This window comes from Magnolia sinica, chromosome 2, assembly GCF_029962835.1.
Source record: "Magnolia sinica isolate HGM2019 chromosome 2, MsV1, whole genome shotgun sequence".
NCBI lineage: Eukaryota > Viridiplantae > Streptophyta > Magnoliopsida > Magnoliales > Magnoliaceae > Magnolia > Magnolia sinica.
Window position 1 is genome coordinate 117690373 of NC_080574.1, and position 22946 is coordinate 117713318.

Consider the following 22946-nt stretch of genomic DNA (forward strand, 5'->3'; position numbering starts at 1 on the left):
CATCATGTTTTGACTGAAGTTATAGTGAAACCAACTGAAGGTACAAATGATGAGGCTGTACATGCTATGACTGCTTAAGACAAGTGGACATGGGAGGACATGGTAAGGGACACCATTCTTAATACAATGCACAATGATCTCATTGGACTTATGAGAAGATGTATACCACCAAAGAGTTAATGGATGCCCTAACAAAGTTCTTATTTTTAAAAAAAAACCTTAAATACCCTAGCCTGGAGCATAATACATCAGCCCTACCATCAAACCATTCATCTCAACATAAACATTGCATATTTTCTTAATTAAAAAACCTTAAACACCCAAATTATACTTCCATCATGAACTACACAGTAATTTACACAACCAAGCAATCATGCAGCCAATTTCTCATGACGATGAATGCATTCTCGGCGTCTTCATCTTCTTCGGGAGATTCCGGCCGATGTGCAAATCCATGGCGCCGGCCGTAGTAAATCACTACCTTCGAACCTCTAATTTTCTTCTCCATTTCGCTTAGGACATTCATCGGGCAAAGTGGGTCATCATCCCCCGCAACAAATAAGACCGGAATCTTAATGTTGGCAGCGAGTGATGTGTCCATTCTTGACCCGTAGAAGCAGATTGCAATGCCAAAGTAGCGGTCCTCGTCTTGGGCTATTGTTTCAATCAACCGGCCACCGCCATAACAGAATCCAATGATACCTAGCTTCTTTGAGATTCCGGCAGCCACGAATTCATCAACCATCCATTTGGCTGATGTTGCTATGTCTTTGGCTACCCGCTCCGGGGCTTGTTCGGCTATCCAGGATTGGAATTCAGTTCCAGGTCGGTCCTTTGTCCACGGATATCCACGGAATAAGTCTGGGACTAGAACACTGAAAATTATGGTAAAAATATACATGTAAATGCTCCAGACATAGGAAGATTGAGAGTAATGATGCTTGGAACCATAAAATGGCACAAGAAACAGATAGTAACCCAACTAATATAGATATAACATTTATTTATTATTATTATGTTTTCTTCTAATTGTTGGATGCTCGGTGATGCGATTGCATGTAACACATGCAACTACGTATAGATGAAAAGTTCGTGCAATTAGTTTTGTGTGGGGCCCACCATGGTATATGTAGGGAATCTGGCCTGTGCAGTGGAGTTAGCCACCATGAAAATTGGACTTAATGCCAATCAGGCCGATCCAACCATCAAGCAGGCCCCATGTGCGTTGGAGATTTTTAGGTGTTTGTCCATTGCTTCCTATAGGATCGACTTATTTTTGGGATGTCCAATTTTCATGATGGAGAGACTCTGCTGGATGGATTGGATGACATACAAGACCCAATGGGCCTTGGACACAAGTAGTTGCATGGACCTTTCATCTGCAACTAGTTGCATGTGAGAACACCAGGCAATAAAAGCGAAGGACAATGAATCCCAATATTTTTCATCATACATTTGAACAAGTGAAGACAGTATGAGTTTCAATCCTAAGCTTTGCACAGTATGCTTAGGTTTTTAGTTCTAACAAGTGGGGCCCATAGTTTGGTGATCTAGATCATGGGTTTGTTGTGTCCATTGTGGATAGACCATGCCCAATGATTCTCCTGGATAGGACGAGCTTCAAATTTCAATTTCTTATAGAGATTGATGATTTGAATAAGACGAACGTTATCCTCAATGTTCTATTATTCACTCACAGATAACAGAGTTTGGGTTTGTTTGATGCTTTGATGAAGTGATTTCAAGCAATAAAACCAAAGGACAAATACCATCCTTTGACAAATGCCATACTTCTTGCGTACTTCTCTACAAGTAAAAACTGAACCCTGCACTTAGAAAGTATAACTCGGGTTTCCAATTCTGGTGGGGCCCATGGTTTGACGATCTGGTCATGGGGTTGTTGTGTCCGACATGGATGAATGATGCCCAAAAATTCTACTCGATCGGACAAGCATACATTTTCAATTGGTCCCACAAATACACAGTTTATGGTAATGATAACTTGAAATCAGTCTCTCCAGTAAAGATTAGGCTCGCACATGGTATTGGTGTGGAATTTGGAAAGAGTGTAACAGAATAATTTTTTATGGCTGGTTCTCCCCTTCACGTCCAGCAGAGGAAAAAACTAGTTTTTGTCTAATTGGGGTTCATATATGAAGAATTCAAGAGCATGGTGGTGGTGGTGGCTCTCAATAGAGGTTGGAATCTTGTTATTCAGGATCACCCAAAACCCCTAAAAGATATTGTCATGTGGGTACGCCACCTACGGGAGGCTAGCAGTTGAACATTGATGGGAAGTTTCCTTGGAAATACAAGTATTTCAGGCATCGGAGTTATTAGTGATAACAGAGGCTCCATACATTTGGTGCTTCCCTGTCAGGGTCAGCAATTCTAGTTATGTTGAATCATTGGCAAGTTAAGTGTGTTTTGTTTGTTTCTTGAATCACACAACTGTAGCTGCCAATAATTCTGCCCTGATAATATGGATGGCATCATCAGTCAAAACTGTCGACGTAAGCAGATATCTGGTCAGATGTTGGATCTCAAGGAAGAGGCAAGCATGTGGAAAGGTCATCATCAATTATTTTTTCCTCGATCTTTGATCTTTCAAGCAATTACAGGTGAATATAAGATGAATTTATTTATTTATTTTAATCTCCAATAATTTTCAAGGGAAAAAACATGCTTTCCAATTTGATTCCCCCTATCCTAGAGGTTTTCCTTATCAATTTTCAAGATTGGGAAGAGTATGTTCTCTTTGTATTGGCTTTCAAATAACTAAACTTCCTACAGATAACAATGATTTGCAAGTAAAAATATATACGACCTTTTAAGAGAGAGATGTCATGCTTTAAAGGTATTGGTGATCTCATTAGCTTCTCTACCTGCATAAGCAAATTAAAATTCCTTGGCCTATACCCTAAATCATTAATCTCATCAGAATAGGACTAATCATCTCGGATTCTGGAAAGAACAATAAGTTGGACCTAACAGTCTATCAGCTAGTAAACATGCATCGGGTTCAAGTCGGTAATTAACATATTTCGAAAAAAGTTAAGAAGAAGTCATATCTCTGTTTCGCAGGGGGCGCATTAATCTCTACTCTTGCCAATCTCCTGATCTACAAATTATCTACATTTATGATTCAAGTTACTATTTAGTGCACAAGCTTACAAAGATCCAAAGGGACTTTATTTCACAAATTCCATCTCACAAGTTGGAACAATGTTCATAAGATAAAGGATAAAGGGGGTATCGCTATCAGAAGGTTAGAGCAAAAGAAACGAGTGCTTCTGTCAAAATGTCCGTGGAGATTTAGTAAAAAGACACTCAAGAGGAGAATTAAGTCCGCAAATATGAAAAATCGGAGAGGGATTGGGCCCTGGGTATGCTCACAAGGGGCCAGGGTCATTCACTTAAACCATTGCAAATTTTGGGGAGTCATCCAAAAGGGTGGTTCAAATTTTCTTTAAGGGGGTAAGATTCATGGTGGGTGATGGTAGAAGAGTTCATTTTTCGGAAGACATTTGCGTAGAGGAAGATACTCTTGCTAAGAGATTTGCGGAGCTTTATTCCCCAGCCAGGTGATGCACTTTTATTCCCTATTCATACACCTTTTTGGAAGAAAATGTTTCACCGATTTGATTCCACAGAAATCTGTGGAAGTTGAAACAAATGGTGACTGAGAATAGGGCAATCATTTGACCCTTTGAAAAGGATGAACGCGTGTAATCACATGTTTTTTTCAAAATGAATTTCTGATCCATTTTAAGGGTCAATTTTTTTTGAAAGAACTTTCTCAAGAAATCCAAGCATATATCCAACGCTGCCTCCACCATGCCAGCCCCAACCTACTCACCACCACCAAGTGAGTGGATACAGCAAACGAGATTCTCATAGGGCCACTTGAAACATGTGTGTCATATGTAGGAGGGATTCAAAATTTGTAGATCATCTATTTATGAGTGCAGCGTTGCTTGGGCAGTTTGGTCGAGTTTTCTTACTCTCTTTGAAATTGATGGGAATTTGGAAGAAAGAAGAAAACAAATTTTCTAAGGAAAAGTCCTGTCTATAACCAGCTTTTGGTGAAAATTAAGATGGATGTCGTCAAGTCGATAAGAAACCCTACCTACTATTCACAACATTAATCCATGAAACATACTAAATTTGTTTCCTAATAGCTATGTATAAATACAATTTTTTATCAACAAAAAATGACTTTTTTCAAGAGTAAAACATGGAAAAGATACAATATCAACGGATACAAAAGATCTTTACCCCCAAGTGATACCATCAGCAATTCATTTTGCTTCTCCAGGAACGAAACTATAGTTAATTTCCATGGGCGTAGACTGCAACTTAAGGTCATTTAAAAAATGCAAAATTCTGAGGGCAGACACTTCCTGATCACCCAAGCAATTGTAGAAGATGAACCCCCCTTGACTATTATAGAACTGCCCACCCTATCTTGGAAGATCTCTAAAGCCCAACAATACAACTTCACTCTATTAGAATTCCCATTCCCCTAATGTTGATGGTAGCTGTTTAGGAAATCTGGGGAACTCAGACATTGGTGGCGTTGTAAGGGATGAATCATGGTGCAATGCAAGTCATGTTTTTTCGGCAGAGGGGGGGGGGGGGGGGGGGAACTAAGAGATGCAGAAGATTTTCTGTGTATTTGAGACAACCCAATAGTGTTGAATATATAGAGATTACATCCGTCTATACAAGGAAAGAAGTAAACACAGTATCTCCTATCTATAGAAATAAGATATACAAGGTAACAAGATATACAAGGTATGTGAGGTGTCTAACATCCCCCCTCAAACTAATGCTGGTCATCGACAAGTAATAGTTTGCCAACAAGAAACGAGTGACGTGCAGACGTAAGGGATTTGGTGAGAATGTCAGCAATCTGATCATGGGATGCCACATGTGGAAGAGAAATGAGCCCAGACTGAAATTTCTCACGAATAAAGTGACAGTCAACTTCAATATGCTTCGTCTGTTCATGAAAAACCGGGTTAGAGGCAATCTGAATTGCACCGAGATTATCGACATGGAGTGGAGTGTAATTCTGTAGAGGAAAGCCTAAGTCTGAAAGAAGTCCACGTAACCAGACGAGCTCACTACACGCAGCTGACATCGCCCGATATTCAGCTTCTGTACTTGATTTGGAAACAGTGACCTGCTTCTTACACTTCCAAGAGATGAGAGAAGTGCCGAGAAAAACACAGTAGCCAGTAATAGATCTTCGCGTGAGAGCACATCCGGCCCAATCAGCATCCGAATAAGCACGAAGGTCTAGAGTCGCCGTGGAGGAGAAGAACAGAGATCGATCTAGAGTTCCACGAAGGTACCGTAGGATGCGCAACACCGCAGTCATATGAAGAGTCCGAGGAGCAGAAACAAACTGACTGACGACTTGGACAGCGTAGGCAATATCAGGGCGAGTCATAGTTAAGTAAACCAGACTCCCAACCAGACGGCGGTATAAATCGGGCTGTGCAAGTAGATCACCATCATCACGACCATAGTGAACGTTAAGTTCTAAAGGAGTCTGAACCATCTTCTGATCCGTCAGTGATGCTAAGGTGAGAAGATCCTTAGTATATTTACGCTGGCTGACCAGAATCCCACGGTTGGAACGTGAAAATTCAAGTCCAAGAAAATATGTAAGATGGCCGAGGTCTTTCATCTTGAATGATGATTGCAGAACTTCCTTTAAAGCCGAAATGCCAGTAGCATCGCTACCAGTCAGTAGGAGGTCATCAACATAAACCAGAACAATAACAATGCCATGAGCAGTGGTGCGCAAAAATAAGGATGGGTCATGACCACTTTAAGTGAAGCTAGCACCCGTAACCAAATCGTGAAAGCGTTAGAACCATGCCCGCGGTGCCTGTTTGAGGCCGTACAGGGCTTTCTTTAGGCGGCATACCTTATTGTCAGGAATTAAAGAGCCAGGAGGAGGTTTCAAATATACGGTTTCTTGGAGGTCTCCATGAAGAAATGCATTTTTCACATCCATCTGAGAGAGTGGCCATGAGCGAACAGAAGATATAGCCAGAAGAGTACGAACAGTTTTCATCTTGGCCACAGGAGCGAAAGTCTCATCGTAATCAATTCCGTATTCCTGTTTGTATCCCTGAGCGACAAGTCGAGCCTTGTATCGATCCAATGATCCATCAGACTTGAGCTTTACAGAATAAATCCATTTGCTACCAATTAGCTGTTGGTCAGTGGGTCGAGGGACAATCTCCCACGTATGGTTATCATCCAATGCCGCAAGTTCTTCTGCCATAGCCTTCTTCCAACAATCATGAGTGGCTGCCTGAGAATATGAAGTAGGAATAGAGACAGTATCCAGAGTAGCATTCATGGCAGACATAGAGCATATCAAGCGATCAGGCGCTCGATGTTCACGAGCAGAACGACGTATCGAGGTAGGTTCAGGATCCGCAACAGGTTCGGGTTGAGTAATAGGTGGTGGATCTGTACGTGGTCGACGTGAGTATACCTGCAATGGACGAGGGAGAATACTCGAGGCAAATGGAATTTCAGGAAAGGTGGTTAGACCAGAAGAGTTTGGAGTGTGCGGAGGAGGAAGAGATGAATGAAAGGCAATATGTTCAAGAAAAACAACATGTCGTGAAACTCGAACACGACGAGAAACAGGATCATAACATCGAAAACCTTTTTGAGTTTCCCCAAATCCCAAGTACATACATTTGACTGATTTTGGAGATAGTTTATTACGTTCACGTGAAGCCAGGTGAACATAACAAATACAACCAAACACACGGAGTGTGGAATATGCAGGAGGTAACCCGGTGAGAATAAAGTAGGGAGATTTACCATTCAGAACTTTGGTTGGCATCCGGTTAATCAAGTAAATTGAATGTAACATGGCTTCCGCCCAGAAAGAACGAGGAACACTCATAGTTGTCATCAGAGTGTTGGCAGTTTCAACAATATGACGATTTTTCCGTTCAGCCACCCCATTTTGTTGTGGAGTATCAGAACAGGTGGTCTGATGAATAATCCCATGACTTTGAAGAAAGGTACGAAATTCGGTTGAGAGATATTCCCCCCGAGTCAGAGCGGAGAGTTTGAACTGGAACCCGAAACTGAGTCTCTACCATAGAGTGAAATAACTTGAATTTTTCAAAAACCTGTGACTTTGATTGCAGAAAGTAAATCCAAGTGTACCGTGTGAAATCATCAATGAATATAACATGGTATCGTAACCCAGAGAGGGACATAATTGGTGATGGACCCCAAACATCTGTATGCACAAGTTCAAACATAGAAGATGTTTTTGTAGTACTTAAAGAAATGGGAACACACTTACTTTTTGAAAGACAACAGGAAGAACAAGAGTAATCCAAATCATTTTTATTAAGAGAAATATTCCCTAACATGCCAGATGAAATTAACTGAAGTAACCGATCCGAATGTGGATGGCCCAGGCGAAAGTGCCACAGTTTCCACATTTTATTTGCTGAAGTAATATCTGATGAAGATGGAGAAAAGAAACAACAAGCCGGGGTGACAGATTAATCAAAATCCAGTAAAAAAGTCTCATGTTCCTCCTACCCCTCCTAAATACTTTTCCATTGCCAGATCCTGCACAAAACAACAATTAAGAAGGAATATCACTAAGCAATTGTTTTGGACTAATTGACCTACTGAGATAAGATATATAGATAGTTTAAGAACATGAAAGATGTCAGTCAAAGTAAATGTATGGTTCTTAAAAGGAGAAAAAAATAATGATTCAACGGACTAAATGGGTAGTCTAGTGCCATCAACAGTAGAAATAGCCTAATTTTTGGTGTAGGGATGAATATCATGAGGATGAGATACAGCACCAGTCATATGATTGGAAGCACCCAAATAGAAGAACCATGTATAAGATAGGGATATACCTGACATACCGGCGGCAGAAAGGGCCTGAACAATTTGTTGGAGCATCGCAGGAGTCAATGGAGATGAAAGACCTTCAGCAGAAGTAGTAGATGCAGACTCACTAACAGATGTCTCGGAAGAAATAGTGGCAGCCGTAGCCGAGAGAGCACGACCACGGCCACGACCACGGCCACCACGTCCACGGCCGAAAGAAGATGCATAAGCTCGTGTACGGCAGTCCTGAATACCATGACCAGTCCGTCGACAATAAGCACACCATTCCTTGCATTGAGCGACAACATGTCCCACCTTGTTGCACCCGCGACAAGTCAAGGGAGAGGAACCAGAACCACGTGTTGGTGGAGTTGTGGACACAGCAAGCACCATATCAGATGAGCCCGGAGTTGAGAGAACTTTCAGTCGTTGTTCCTCAGCCAATAAATCATTAATAACCGAATTCAATGAAGGAGTAGGGCTACGGTTCAAGAGAGCAGCCCGACAATGCTCAAATTTCGGACGTAGCTTCATAAGAAATTGACGAACTTGCGCACTCTCGCGCATAGTTTGGAATATTTTAAAGTCATGAGGAAATGTTGGATCCATCATAGTCATCTCTGTCCAAATTGTGACAATTTTGGAGTAAAATGATTGAATACTGTCGTTACCCTGAGTAAGGGTAACAAGATCTTGTTCCAGACGGTATAACCGGGCCGCATTACTCTGTTGATAAATTGATTGGAGATGTTCCCACATCGCCTTAGCAGTGCGATGAGGCGTGAGTCCAACAGCAATGGACCGATCGACCGAATCGAGAATCCAGGTAATAATCCGTCCATTGTTTATTTCCCAATCATCTAATTTGGCGGCATCTGTGGGGATAGTAACAAATCCATCCAGTAGTCCCCACAAACCGCGACCCTTGAGGAAGTTCTTAAAATGGATGGCCCATAAAGAATAGTTGGTATCATCAAAACTACAACGTGGGGCTTCTGTACGTGAAGAGTCCTTATCCATTGATTGATTTGAAGTAATGGAATACACAAGTTTCAGATGTACCGTTCAGCAAGGGATCTGGATCTGGAGAGCAGAGGTTGAATCTTGGATGTATCGTACAGCAAGGGATCTGGATCTGGATCTAGATCTGGATGAGCAGAGGTCGAATCTGGCCGAACAGGATCTGGACGAGCAGAATGCGTTGGATCTGAACCTTGATTTGGACGAGCAGAGGCCGAGCAGGGGCTGCCGGACGAGCAAGAGCTGGTCGGACGAGCAGGGATGAGCAGAGGAGCACAGGGACAGACGCGCAGAGGTGAGCAGAGGCGAGTGGGGACGACCGGACGACGCAGCAGGGTCGGATTAGTGGTCGGACGAGCAGATCTGAAGCAGAAGGGTCGCAGGATGACGCAACAGGGACAGCCGGACGACGCAGGGGAGGTCGGATGAGCAGGAACAATGTCCGAACGCAGCAGGAATGGCCGGACGATGCAGCAGGGGCAGTCGGACAGCGTGGTTTAGGCGGCCGGACGACGCAGGGGCGGTCGGATGAGCAGAGGCACTTGCCAGACGCAGCAGAGGTGATGAACGGACGACGCAGGGACGGTTTCGGATCAACTTGGCTCTGATACCATGAAAACTAAGAGATGCAGAAGATTTTCTGTGTATTTGAGACAACCCAATGGGGTTGAATATATAGAGATTACATCCGTCTATACAAGGAAAGAAGTAAACGCAGTATCTCCTATCTATAGAAATAAGATATATAAGGTAACAAGATATACAAGGTATGTGAGGTGTCTAACAGATTCATCTTCTACATTTCCTCAGGCACTTCAAGGTATCCCCTTCTGTGGAATTTAACCTATATGTTAGATTCCCTTAAGTCGTGTTTAGGACCATGGAAATCAATTAGTCTACTTTCTTGGTGATCAAAGCATGGTGAGATGAGACAAAAGAGAAGATGGGGGAAGAAGAGTAAAAGAGAGATAACAAACCCCTCTCTTGTTTGATTACAAACACACCCTAATACAAAAAGGAACGGTACATCACAGGACCATAGAGATAAAAACACAGTTAAACATAAAAATATATAACGCCTCGAGAATCCTGCTCAAGTTGGAGCATAAATATCAATCAGTGGTTGGCAAAAAAAGGTTTTGATTTGATAACTGAGAAATCATAGAACCGGATTGAAAGTATTTACCTCCAATTGTGAAGTTTGACAAAGCCAATGAATCCAAACATGCTGAGAAAGCATATTGGATCCATCTGAAGAACTCAAGTATTAAACTTGTTGACAAGTTCCTTCCCAGCTGAGAGAACAACGCAATCTGATTTTTTCTTTTCTTTTCTTTTTTTTTTCTTTTTTTAAAGAAGTGTAATCTGAAATAACAGGCCTTCCACACGCAATACAGTACAAGGACTAACGCAAGAAGTACTGTACAAGGACTAACACAAGAAGTATTCTACAAGGCAGGGATAAAAAGTCAAGAGCCAACAGCCCAATGGAAATCAGGACCAATGGATATGGGCAAAGAGGTCCACAATCTTCAAATTCTGCAAGGAGCCAGAATTGTACCTCTTCAGAGGCATAATTCTGTGCTTGGATGTTCCATCAGAGTGATCTTAGCTCATTTGGAGGTCTTTTCAAGATGTCAGATGACTATTTTTTTATCATATTTGTCAGATTTTATCATTTTGGGCCAGAAAATATGGTTGAAAGGGTAGTTATGAAAATCAGGTGCGATCGAAATAGAAAGTAACTATGGTTTTGTTCCCTAAATCAATTTTTCTAGGATGTTTCCCAAAATCAATATGTTCATTATCAACTGTCACTACTTACTAGTTAAATATGTAGCAAGGTTGTTATTCAAATGTCATGTATTAAACTAGCAAGTAGTAATGAACATATTGAAGCCCCATTAGGATTGATTTTGGCTTTCACGAGTCTGAATTGTGATTCAAACTGGGAGTAGCACCTGGGTGGGAGAGGAAAAGGGGAAAAAAGAAAGTATTGTAACAACTAGAAATTTAAGATCAAGCAACATACTTGTAACCATTGCAGGCAACACGGTAGGCAAAATCTCTTGTAGATGAATCTTCAAAGCCATAAACATCAGATAGAAGCAACACACCAGCTCCATTGTTGTTCTTCACTGCCTTCAACAAATAAGCATGGATGCTATCCGTACCTTCCCCTAATATAAGCTCACTTCCACTAACCAGTTCACATGCCTCGTCATCAATGCCATCTTCCAACTTCACTTGGCTGCATGTTACCTTGCTGGTCATATTCCTTGAAATATAAGAACATGTTCGGCGATATAAATTGCATTTTCTCTGCACAATAACTGAAAGGTTACAGTCAAAATGATGAATCTTCTTAGTAAAAACCAAGTAATAAACAGTTTAAATACTTGCTAATGCATAAAACAAGGAAAACCTAGATTCAAAAAGAATAATCCCACTTACATGCTTGATTCAGAAGAGAAATAAATCGTGCATTCATACATCAAATTTCCATGCAAACAGAAATGCCGCATTGGGACTTGAAAAGAGAACCCAATCCCACCGCAGACACTTATAGGAAAACCCAAATTATTTCTTCCTAATCTTTCAAAGCCATTTTTCAATTTTGCATTTAGATAATGTAACATCACTGAATCCTTATCCAATACTCGAGGCTACCATTACATCTCATGAATGATGTCCTTGTGTCCCTTGGTCCAAGTAGCTATAAATAACTATGGAAGAGTATATCATGAAAGAGGAGACAAGAAGAGATCACTACCACTAAAGAGGTATCATACAATGCAGGGGATGGCAGTTCGTAGAGTATCCTACCGCTTTTCAGTTCATGTAAGCAAGGCCCATGACTTAGTGATCCAAGCTGCTAATGTGATGGGCCTCATTGACAATTATCTATGCACCAAAAATCCCCTTCAATTGAAAATTCTAGCTATGGAATATCAGGCCTTCTTTCAGTTGAATGTGAACCTTTATTTTCTCCCTTAACCATCTATTTGATGGCCATGTATTGAAGGATTATTGATTTTCCATCTGGGAGATTTTTGGGGCAGCCATAGTGGGCCCAAAATATCAGTGGCTTTGGACACTGAATCATGGAGCCCACTTGTACAAAAACTGAAAACATTAAAGGGTACTGACCGAACATTTGACTCAAGGATTTTATTACACCCAACTGCTAAATTTGTAAATGAAATGGGCAAAGAAAAAACAAAACACAGCAAGTTCTTGTATGCTTCCATGAAATGCAGAAATTGTTTCTTAAAACTGGTTATCCAATTCATGCTTACCTCTTTCTTTCTTATATGTAAATAACGAATTTATTGAGGAAAAAAAAAAAGGAAAGAAACATTAGAAAGGAGCAAGAGATTTTTGCCCAACAAATAATGAAACTCTAAGGGCATCAGATTTACATCTAGTTCATCAATAAGATCATAAATCCCATCTACCAAACCCCCAAAGTTCCATTTTCATTTTGTTCGGCCAAGAAATAATGTTTGCAGACTTGCCTTCCACTAGAAACTTCCCTGGTTTTTTTTTTTTTTTTTTTTTTGACAATACAAAGCCCCATGAGAAGAGTTGTATCTTCCACCTTGGAAGAACTCTTGCTCCTAATAGGGCCTGAAAAAGTATTAAACAATCTCTCCTGGATCATTTAGAATAACACCAGAAGTCCCTACCAACCCCAGGTTAGCAAATTCACACTTTTTTTTTTTTTAACACCCTCTACAATATTCCTCCAATTAAGAGTGCAGTTGTTGAATGACAAGCCCAAAAGGTCCTTCCAGCCAAGGTTCCAATGAACAAGGATAGCCCTAATTTTCTAAACAAACTTCAAATAGATGTCTATTTCCCATTGCAGATTGTAGCATTTCTCACTACCCAAGATATTTGAAAGAACTAAAAAATAAAAAGATATCTGAAAGAACTGACGACTGGAGCATCCTCCAAAGAATTTTGCTTCAGCAGGTCACACGCTGACCAACTCCACCCTTTGTAGCATGACCCAATAAATACCAAAAGGGTACAAAAACATTCCCATATTCTTTTAAGATTCATTGCAATGAAGAAGAAGATTGGCATTTTCTTCACCAATTTGGCACATGAAATATATGTTAGTGAAATGGTTCCTACAGTTCTTTAGGTGGGTTTTTTTTTTTTTTTTTTTCTTGGGTTAGCTTGTTAGAACACAAGCCACTGTCAGTACACACTCCACCGTTAGCCATTTTATGTGGTTGCACAAAAGAATTTTATGCTAGCCATTTTACTTTTTTTACATCTGATAAGGGACTTTCAAATTTTTTGTCAAAAAGGAAGAATGTGGAAAACCTTGGCATTACATGCTTTTAACCCCATTGTTAGATTGGGAGGGGCCTAATTAATTACACAAAGGAACCAAGAAATGCCAGGTAAAAAGGCCAAAAATCAGGGGAAAAAAAAAAGTACTGGAGACATTCCGACAGAAATAAACATAATGGGGTGGAGGACATGTCAAAAAAGATAAAGTAGGCTAAAATTGATAAAACAGAATAAATTTTGGCCCAAATGAAACAAGGGGTTTCCATTGTTCTGGTGTTTGAAATGAAACATGGACATTTTAGCTGGAAAAAAAAAAATACAACTATGATGGCTGGAAAACTAGGGTTTTACCTTTCTATCAACCGTTAAGAAATATTGTGCTTGAAAGCATAGATTTAAATCCATTTCAGCCGGGAAAAAAAATCCATAACTATGATGGCTAGAAACCTAGGGCATGTCTTTTTGTCAACTGTTAAGAAATATTGTCATGAAGGCATAATTTTGACACTCTAAAACTCATCTCAACCCAAAACTCTATCGAGTTGAGTAACTTAGTTGAGTTCTATCGAGTCTTGAACACCAAGATTTAGTAATATTAGATAATTAAATTTTATAAATATTATAGTGCTGGCAAGTTAAGATGAGTTTTATCATGTTTTGTTGAGTTGAGTCAATCAAGTCAACCAAGTCTTGACCAAACTGAGACAAGATCATGATGCAGGACGGATGGCCTAGCCTAAAATAATGTAATGAGATCATCAACGAATTAACTAGAATAATTTACAAACAAAATAAAGCTAACCTAACACAAGTTTTAAAAAAAAATCAGCAATATAACATGTTCAAATTCAAGCCATACGACAGTCCCGCAATGTACATTCAAAAAAATACCAAATAATCAGGATCTATGGAAGGTAGGACTTCCATCTAAGCACAGGGGTTGTTCTCAATTCAAAGAGATTCACTTGGTTTGTGAGCGTTTGTGTAGGTAAGGGTTAGGTCTTTAAGGTTTGGGAATCGGATTTTGGAAATTAGGCCTTAGAAGGAGGGTTATGGGGAATTAGGGTTTTGAGAGTTAGGTTTTTGGGGAATTAGGTTTTGTGAGAATTAGGATTTTGAGAATTAGGATTTGAGACTCAGGGTTTTAGGGTTAGGGTTTTAGGAAACTAGGCTTAAGATTTGGGGATTTTGGGATTAGGGTTTGAATTGGGGAAAACAAAGGATGAAAGGGAGGGCAAGGTTGACCGTACAGACAACTATGCAAGTTTGTTCGTACAGTTGTATGGACAGGTGGGTACAGCTAGGTATGGCCGTATGGGTGTACGGTTAGGGGGAGTGGTTAGATGAGAGTTTGGGATGAGTTAGGTTGCAGGTGTAAGGATTGGCATAAGAAAGAACGAGGATGGAGATAGAGATGGTTTGTTGTTGGAGAATGAGGAAAAGAAAAGTAGAAAGAAAGAGAAAGAGAAGAGAATAAATACATTTTAATGGAAGAGAAAGAAAGAGAAGGATAACTTGGATTCACTCCATGGCATCATACCCGGTGTTCAAAGTGTCGGTATCACTGCAAGTTTCGCTAGCCAGGGATACGGAAACAATATCGATATCATTGATAACCGGAAATGCAGGGAAACATGGGGAAAACGGTGGAATTTTCAGCGAAACTTCAAGAGATGTTAAAATAGACATATTTGCATATTTAGAAATTAAAAAATTGCAAAAAGCATGCATATATAACAAGCTTCCATTTAATGAGGCCCTAAAAGAATGTGCAGTTGTAAGAAATTAGTCCAACCATCCCATCTGACATATTTAACCATCCAACCTTCCATCCAAACATTCATCGATATTGCAAAATATCAATAACACATGATATTTCACCAAGAAATCATCAACAATTGGAAAGGAAAGGAAAGATTGTAGTCTCAATATCGTGCATGTTGCGATATTGATAATATCAATGACAAATTGAACACTACATACAATCATGTGCCCATGAAAAAAAATAAAAATAAAAATTTACTATTGAATTATCGTCAATACACTTATGATACAAGCATTACCTAAAATTTACATAGTTGAAAATATTGGTGATACATTGGCAATAATGATGCATTGGCAATACAAGCAACACAGAGAATTTACATTAGGGCTAAAAGTCGGGCGGGTTGGGTTGGGTCGGGTTGGTGCTCAACCCTAGCCCAACCCAAGGTTCCTATACCTCAACCCTAACCCAACCCAACCCAACCTCGAGTTGGGAATTCCCAACCCAAGCCCAACCTAAGATGATTCGGTCGGGTTGGTCAGGTTGGTCGGGTGGATACATGATAATATTTTCATAATTGCATTAGTTTATTATATTTCAATACGTCTTATTTTTTATATCTATGATTTTATAAATTATAAATGTGGTTATTTATCGTAAAGAACTTTATTTTTTCTAAACAAACTAACTAAAATATAGGACAACTACTCATTTAAAAGTTGTGTTGCATAGCACGCAATTTATTTGGGAGAGAGAGATCCAACATATCTTAGCTTGAGTCATCGAAAATGATGTGGACCAATGAGACTGGACATCACCAGAACTTCCTATGTCTTCAACACAGTCGATCCACACTCAATTATAATTAATAAGTAACTTATATATTGATCAGGTTCGGATTGGGTCAAGCAACCCAAGACCTCAACCCAAGCCCCACCCAAGTTTTATCGGGTTGGTGTTTGTATAGCCCAAGCTTGAGAATGGACTCGATACATCCTGCCCAAGCCCAACCCAATGTCGGCTCAGTCACGGGTTGGTCGGGTTGAATTTGCCCAACTTTCAGCCCTTATATACATAGTTGAAAATATTGGCGATTACATTAGCGATATTGATACGTTAGCGATACTTAGCCATACATTGCTAGTACCTGGAATTCCTGATACTACCAGCGTTATCAGTATCTCTACCGGTGTTATCGGTATCGCTGAGCTAGAGAGAAAGATAATATTAGAGATATTTCGATAATATCATAGATAATTCAAACATTGATCATACCAAATTACTCCAATCACAGGAAATTTGCTTCATCTCAAAGTAAAGAGAAGGAATATTTTTTTTCTTCATATATTCAATAATCAGCTAGGGTGTGGACATCCAAGCCTTACATAGTCTTAGGAAAGACTTTTACAAAAAGACACTCTCAAATAAAAAGTTTCACATAAAGACGCTCAATAAAATAAAATTTGTTCCTAACTCCCTAAATTCAGCAAAAATATAAGCTAAACAAAAATAACGAACATAGAAAATAAATAAACTAAACTATTTTGTGGCTCACAATCAAGATGTCCAATAACGATGACCCAACGGTCAAAATAGTCCAACTAAGTAGCCCACATGCATTTTCCCAGCGTGGGGCCTTCAAAGATGCATAATCATGCATGTGGGGTCTTCAACAGGCTAGACACTCGAATTGGGCCCATGAGGCCCCATGTATGTATCACCTAGCCATAACGAAACGAGAGCTCTCCTCCTTTGGTATATTGTGACTGGTGCTCGGATGTCCTCAGCAACTTGGCGAAATAAAACTACGGTAATGCTCGAGAAGATCTGGGTCCAACCTCTGAATATCTACCTCTATCATCGACGTATGGTCTGACTCTGGCATGTTCTTCCAATTAATGAGATACTTCTGAAAACCTCCGTGCTTGGTGGAAACCACCTGTTCATCCAAAATATCTTTAATGTTTTCTCCTTTATTGGGTATGGATGGTAAAGCAAATACACATATCAGGTGAAATTTCTACAATATATGCATTAGAACCCAATTTTCTAGATATCTTATAAGGACCGGCACTACGGGCTTGTAATTTCTCGAAAACCATTTTGGCCTTATACAAACCATCACATAGTCACCTACTTTAAATTCTTTAACCTGCGATGAGAGTCAGCAAATATCTTGTACTTTTCGTTACTCATATTAATCCGTCTTCTAATTTCATTATGCAAATCACGACATGCGAATGCATCTGCAAACACAGAAGGTCTATAGGAGACTAACATGGGAATAAAATCTATAGGTTTCCTAGGCTTGTAACCATGTACTACCTCAAAAGGATCCATGCCTATCGACTTATTGACGAAACTATTATACACAAACTCTCCAACGGGTAGAACTGAATCTCAAGTCCTAGTATGATCACCCACAAGACATCACAACAAGTTTCCTAAGCTTCGATTGACCACTTCTTTTTTACTGTCAGTTTGAGGATGGTATGCCGATGAGAGCTGAAGACTCATACCCATGATGTGTAAAAGTGTCTTCCATCCATCTCTTAGGCGAATACGTATCTAATGATACCTGCGAAAAAATCATGGCACTGGCCATCATGTCAACATGCCATCAAGGAACAGTGTCGGAAACTGATACTTGACTGTGATCTTGTTGGTGGCCTGACTATCCACGCACATGCGCTAAGTGCCATCTTTCTTAGGCGTGAGGGTTGGCACGACACATGGACTCAGACTCTCTTGAGTGAACCCCTTTCTAAGAAGCTCATCAACTTGTCTCTTCAACTCCGCATGCTCCGTAGGGTTCATTCGGCGGTGAGGAAGGTTTGGTAGAATCAACCTGCGGACAAGATCTATAGAATGTTGAATGTCCCGCATAGGTGGAAGGTCATCTGGTAAGTCCTTAGGAAAAACTTCGCCAAACTCCTCCAACATCGGACACACTTTAGGAGGCAACTCTAGTCTAACCTCGGGTGGTACCCCTCTTACAACGAGGGCATACACCATCGAATCAGCCTTAGTCTCCATTTCAAACTCTTTAGCGTTTATTATGTGGAGAGACTTAGGCTAGGACTTTCTCACATCTCTACGATTACCCTTCTTAACGTCCACTTTCTTATTCAGGATGCTCTTGGGCTAAAGAGGATTTAACTTTATCCGCTAACCTTCATACATAAATGAACACGTATTCGAGCTATCGAATAGTGTCACATCACGGCCATACAACCAAGGTCTACCTAAAATGATGTGACCTACATCCATAAGCAAAACATCACATCATTACATGTCTTTGTAAAAAGCAAATTGAATGGGAGTAAGACATCGATGAGAAACCAGTATCGGGGACACATCAACCCATGGAACTTGATAGGGCCGAGGGTGAGGACTGGGTTTCAAACCCAAAAAATTTACAATGCTAACGGAGACCACATTGGTGCAACTACCACTATCAATTATCACCTTACAGTTTTTGTCGCAACACTTAAGTGTGGAAAATTGAATTCCTGTGTGAATCATCACTCTCTTTAACCTGGGTTAAGGCACTTCTAACAACTGCAAGTGGCACGGTCTTAACTCCTTCAACTTCTTCACCACTAGCACCGATTTCAGGCTAATATTTTTCTTTTTCACAATCACCCTGATCATTCGCATATTCCACAAACTCGACAATTACGATGGCTTTACCTCGCTCTTTCGTAGGGCACTAGTATGCGAAATTACCATATCCTTAGTAATTGTAACACCACATGTGCTCACATCCCCTTAAACTAGTACTAGCTAGACCTTTGTCTCTTACATCCCTATTGTTGGGTTGAGTACCAATAGGGGCCTTGGATTGACTCCTAAAGCCAAAAGCTTAGTTCCCTGGGGAGTGGCCTTGGAGTTTAATTCACGAGAGTTGAATCGCCTCATGAATTGTGGTTTCAGATACCGCTCATGTTCTTGCACCACTTGATAGGCATGCTCTAGGGTGCTGACGTCATGAGGAAAGAGCTCGCGCTGAAGCTCGAGTCGAAGGTCCATCCTTAAATGAGAAAGGGTCATTAGCGGGTCCTCGATGTTACAACACATCACGTACTCATCAAACTTGGCGATGTAATCAGCCATGGCCATTGATCCTTGACAAAAGGATTGTCACTGATCCAAAAGCTACTTGCGGTAAGAGAGAAGAATGTACTTTTCCTTCAAGATCTCTTTCATCTCAGCCCACGGTGAGACCAGGTCATCTCTAAACCTCTCCATCTTCCGCTCGACAGTTGTCCAAAACAACTTGGCTTGGACCACCAAATTCATCTTAACAAACCTCACCTAATGGCGATCGAACATATTATACAACTCAAAATAATGGTCCATGTCTGCAAGTTAATCGAGGAAGGCCTTGGGGTCCAAACGACCATCATAGTTTGGGGCCTTAATCTTCACACTCTTCATTACTCGATCATCAAGATCATAATGATCAAGATTCTGTCTAGAAGGTGGCTGGGTACGCACCCACCACGGCCAACACCTCGGCTACAGCCTCTTCCATGTCCTCCAACTTCACTTCCCGCTTGAGATTGACCATCTTCCCTATTGACAAGGTTTTCCTAGAGGGAAGCTTCCAATTGGGTCATACGAGTACGGGTATCATTCCTAAGGGCTGCCAATTGGTGGCTGGTGGTTCTACTTTGGGACTCAATGGCCACGAGACGGTTATTGATGGCATTGATAGCCTCGGCAAACTGTTCCAAATTCATTGTGAGATGTAGACCAAAACCACGTCCAGTACAAGTGGGCATAAAATGGGGGATCTAATGGGAAACCTTGGAACAAAAACTCTAGATGCAATGTTATAAGAATGGGAAGATTGCTAATCCTAGACACGACAATATGAAAACCCTACTATAAATGCAACATGAAAGTCTTATGTTAGACTTAGGCTCTGATACAAAAATTTGATGTAGGACGGATGGCCTATCCTAGAATGATGCATGGAGATCATCAACGGATTAACTAGAATAATCTAAAACACAAAATAAAGTTAACCTAAAACAAGTTTTTTTAAATATAAAAATAATAATAATAATAATTTAAAAAAAAAAAAAAAAACCCAGCAATGTAACATTTTCGAATTCAAGCCATATGATATTCCCGCAATGTAGATCAAATAAGATACCAAATAATCAAGATCTATGGAAGGTAGATGATGAGGACATCCGAGCACCATAGTGGAGGAGGGGCTGAGCCAATCTCTTTATAGCTAGATGACCATTACATGAGGCCCACCTGGCTTAATTCACATTCCTAGCCACGCTGAAGACCCCACATACATTTGATGCATCATTGAAGACCCTACACTAGGAAGATACGCGTGTGCTACATATAGGAGCTTGATGAAGACATCTGACCATTGCATCAAGTGGACACGATGATCGGACCATTGGATCATCATCATCGTACATCTCGATCGTAGACCCCCATGTACTACGAAATAATTTAGTTGTTTAGATTATTTACATGCTTCGTTATTTTTTATATATCTTATATTTGTGCTGAGATTAGGGAGTTAGAAACAACTTTTAATTTATTAAGCGTCATTATGTTGAGAAACTTATCTGAGAGTGTCTTTTTGTAAAAAGTCTTTTCTAAGACTACAAAAAAGAAAGAAGGTGTGTAAAGCTCTAATGTCATTATTTTTAAAAAAAAAAAAAAAAAGTTGTGTTTTCTCTTCTTCATGTGATTTGAAGAATACTCCATGTGATTTGGAGCTTGGGTGTGGTGTGATTTCATTCCCCATTCAACAAAGGTGCAAGGATTCCACCTATCATGTTCCTTATCTCTTTCTTTTTATCCAAAAAGATGTATTTTCCCAAAAACTCCCTCTCTTCTTCTTTCCTATCCAAAACCATCCAAATCACCTTTTTCTTCAACTTTTCATCATCCAACATCAATTCCAACAAAAATCAACCATTGGGGACCCCAAAACTCTAGCCAACGACCCACACATGTGATCATACGGCCACATGTGCGAGCCCCTAGGCTGATCGTACGAACAACCACTCAATCCATTGATTTTCCCTTACTTCCCCCATCAAAACCCTTCGATTCCCCATCCCTAACTCTACCTATAAACCCTAACCCTAATTCTAGATTCTCTAATTCCCTAATTTCCCCAAATTCCCAAACCCTAAATCTCTAATTTCCTTAATTGACCCAAAATCCATAACTTCCCTTCATCCAAAACCTTAAATTCCCTCTACCAATACCTAAATTCATCAATCCCTTTAACCAATTCACCCAATTTAGCCATAATTTCACATTTTCCCTAAATTCTTAAAAAATCCTAATTCCAAAATTCACAATTCCCATTAACCCTAATTTTCCAAATTTCATATTTTCTCCTTCCTAATCCTAATCATATAACCTACAATTTAGTCTCTTGAGTATGGAACGTGCCTATGCTAAATTGGAAGTTCTATCCTTCCATTAGGCCTAGTTTTAATTGATTTATGTGATTTCTTAGCATGTGAGCATGTGATTTAGATTAAATCAAATTTTATTTTTTATTGTTTACTCCTAATTACGTGGTAGGCGAACATCTTCTATTAATTGAATTACTTTATGGACTCTTTCGTAATCTCCACGTTGTATGCAAGCACTAAATCATGTGTCCTGCATTAAATTTGGTATTAGAGCCATAGATTTAGCATATGATTTTTGTGTTGCACTTATGTTAGAGTCACATCTAGGGCAGAACTTACATCTAGGGTTATTAGAGTATACATTGCATATAGAATCTAGGATCATATTGCTGATTTTTATTCCTATTTTGTAGTGTCCAATTGCAGAATTTTCAACTAGCATTTTCCACTTATGCCATTACTAAATTTTCAGCATAGTAATCTTATGTTGTCACAATGCTGAATTTTCAATTCATAATTTTCAGATTACACTCTTGCTGAATTTTCAACTTGGTACTCTTAGATTGCCATTCTGCTGAATTTTCAGGGTAGTATTTTAGGTTAACGGCTTGCTCCATTTTCAGATTAGTGTCCCTAGCGTGTCCAATTTGATTTCTAAGTTGGTTTTGCCTTGTCGGAACATAACCCTAGGATTTAGGTTTTCCCCTAAGAGTTACCTTGTGTATGCCCACTCATTCTAGACGTAGTTTTGGCCTACATTCCACTATGAATATAGAACAGATTGTCGAGGCCCTTAACGCTATCAACAACCGTCTAATGGCCATTGAAGCGCACAATAGGACCACCGCGACTCAATTGACCGTGATCAATGCACGTGTCAATCAGCTTGAATCCTCCCTTCAATCGAACCCCGACACTAAGGAAGATGTTCAATCACAAGCCGGGAATCAAATTGAATGAGTTGAGACCGTGCCGCTTGCAATTGTTAGCCGCGCCTTAAGCCAAATTGTAGAAAGTGATGATTGGAACAAGAATCCAATTTTTCACACTTATGCCAAGTGTGGTGGCAAAAATTGAAAGGTGATCATTAATAGTGGCAATTGCATCAATGTGGTCTCCGCTAACACCGTGGACCACTTAAGTATGGTAGTCGTTGCTCACCCTCAGCTTTATTAGGTCTCATGGGTTGATGGGTCTTCTATTTTGGTTTCTCAGTGTTGTCCCATTCCCATCCAGTTTGGTTCCTATATAGACACGATGTGGTGTGATGTTTTGTCTATCGATATAGACCACATCATTTTGGGCAGGCATTGGTTGTATGATAAGGACACAACACTATTCAGTCGCTCGAATACATTTTCATTTCTGTATGACGGCAAAAGGATTGTCTTGAAGCCTCTCCCGCCTAAAAGCACTCCGGAAAAGGAAGATGTCAAGAAACATGATCTTGAAGATGTGACGAAACTCCAACTGAAATCTCTTCTTATAATTAATGCCAAAGAATCTGAAAAGGAGATTTAAACTAATTTGACATTATA

At 40.1% G+C, this 22946-nt stretch overlaps 1 protein-coding gene across 2 annotated transcripts in view; it reads right to left on the minus strand.

The window, feature by feature from the left end:
• Nucleotides 1-274: 274 nt before the first annotated feature.
• The window catches only part of LOC131237457 (uncharacterized), a 32276-nt gene continuing 9604 nt past the window's right edge, over nt 275-22946 (minus strand). Inside the window, exons 2-3 of one of the 2 annotated variants that reach the window (XM_058235226.1) lie at nt 10958-11247; nt 275-875 (exon numbers count right to left, since the gene is read on the minus strand). In XM_058235226.1, coding sequence (XP_058091209.1) covers nt 356-875; nt 10958-11247 — 810 coding nt within the window. In that variant the 3' untranslated portion in view covers nt 275-355. Of the gene's footprint in view, nt 876-10957; nt 11259-22946 lie in introns of both variants that reach the window. The other variant, XM_058235227.1, reaches the window with a different exon arrangement.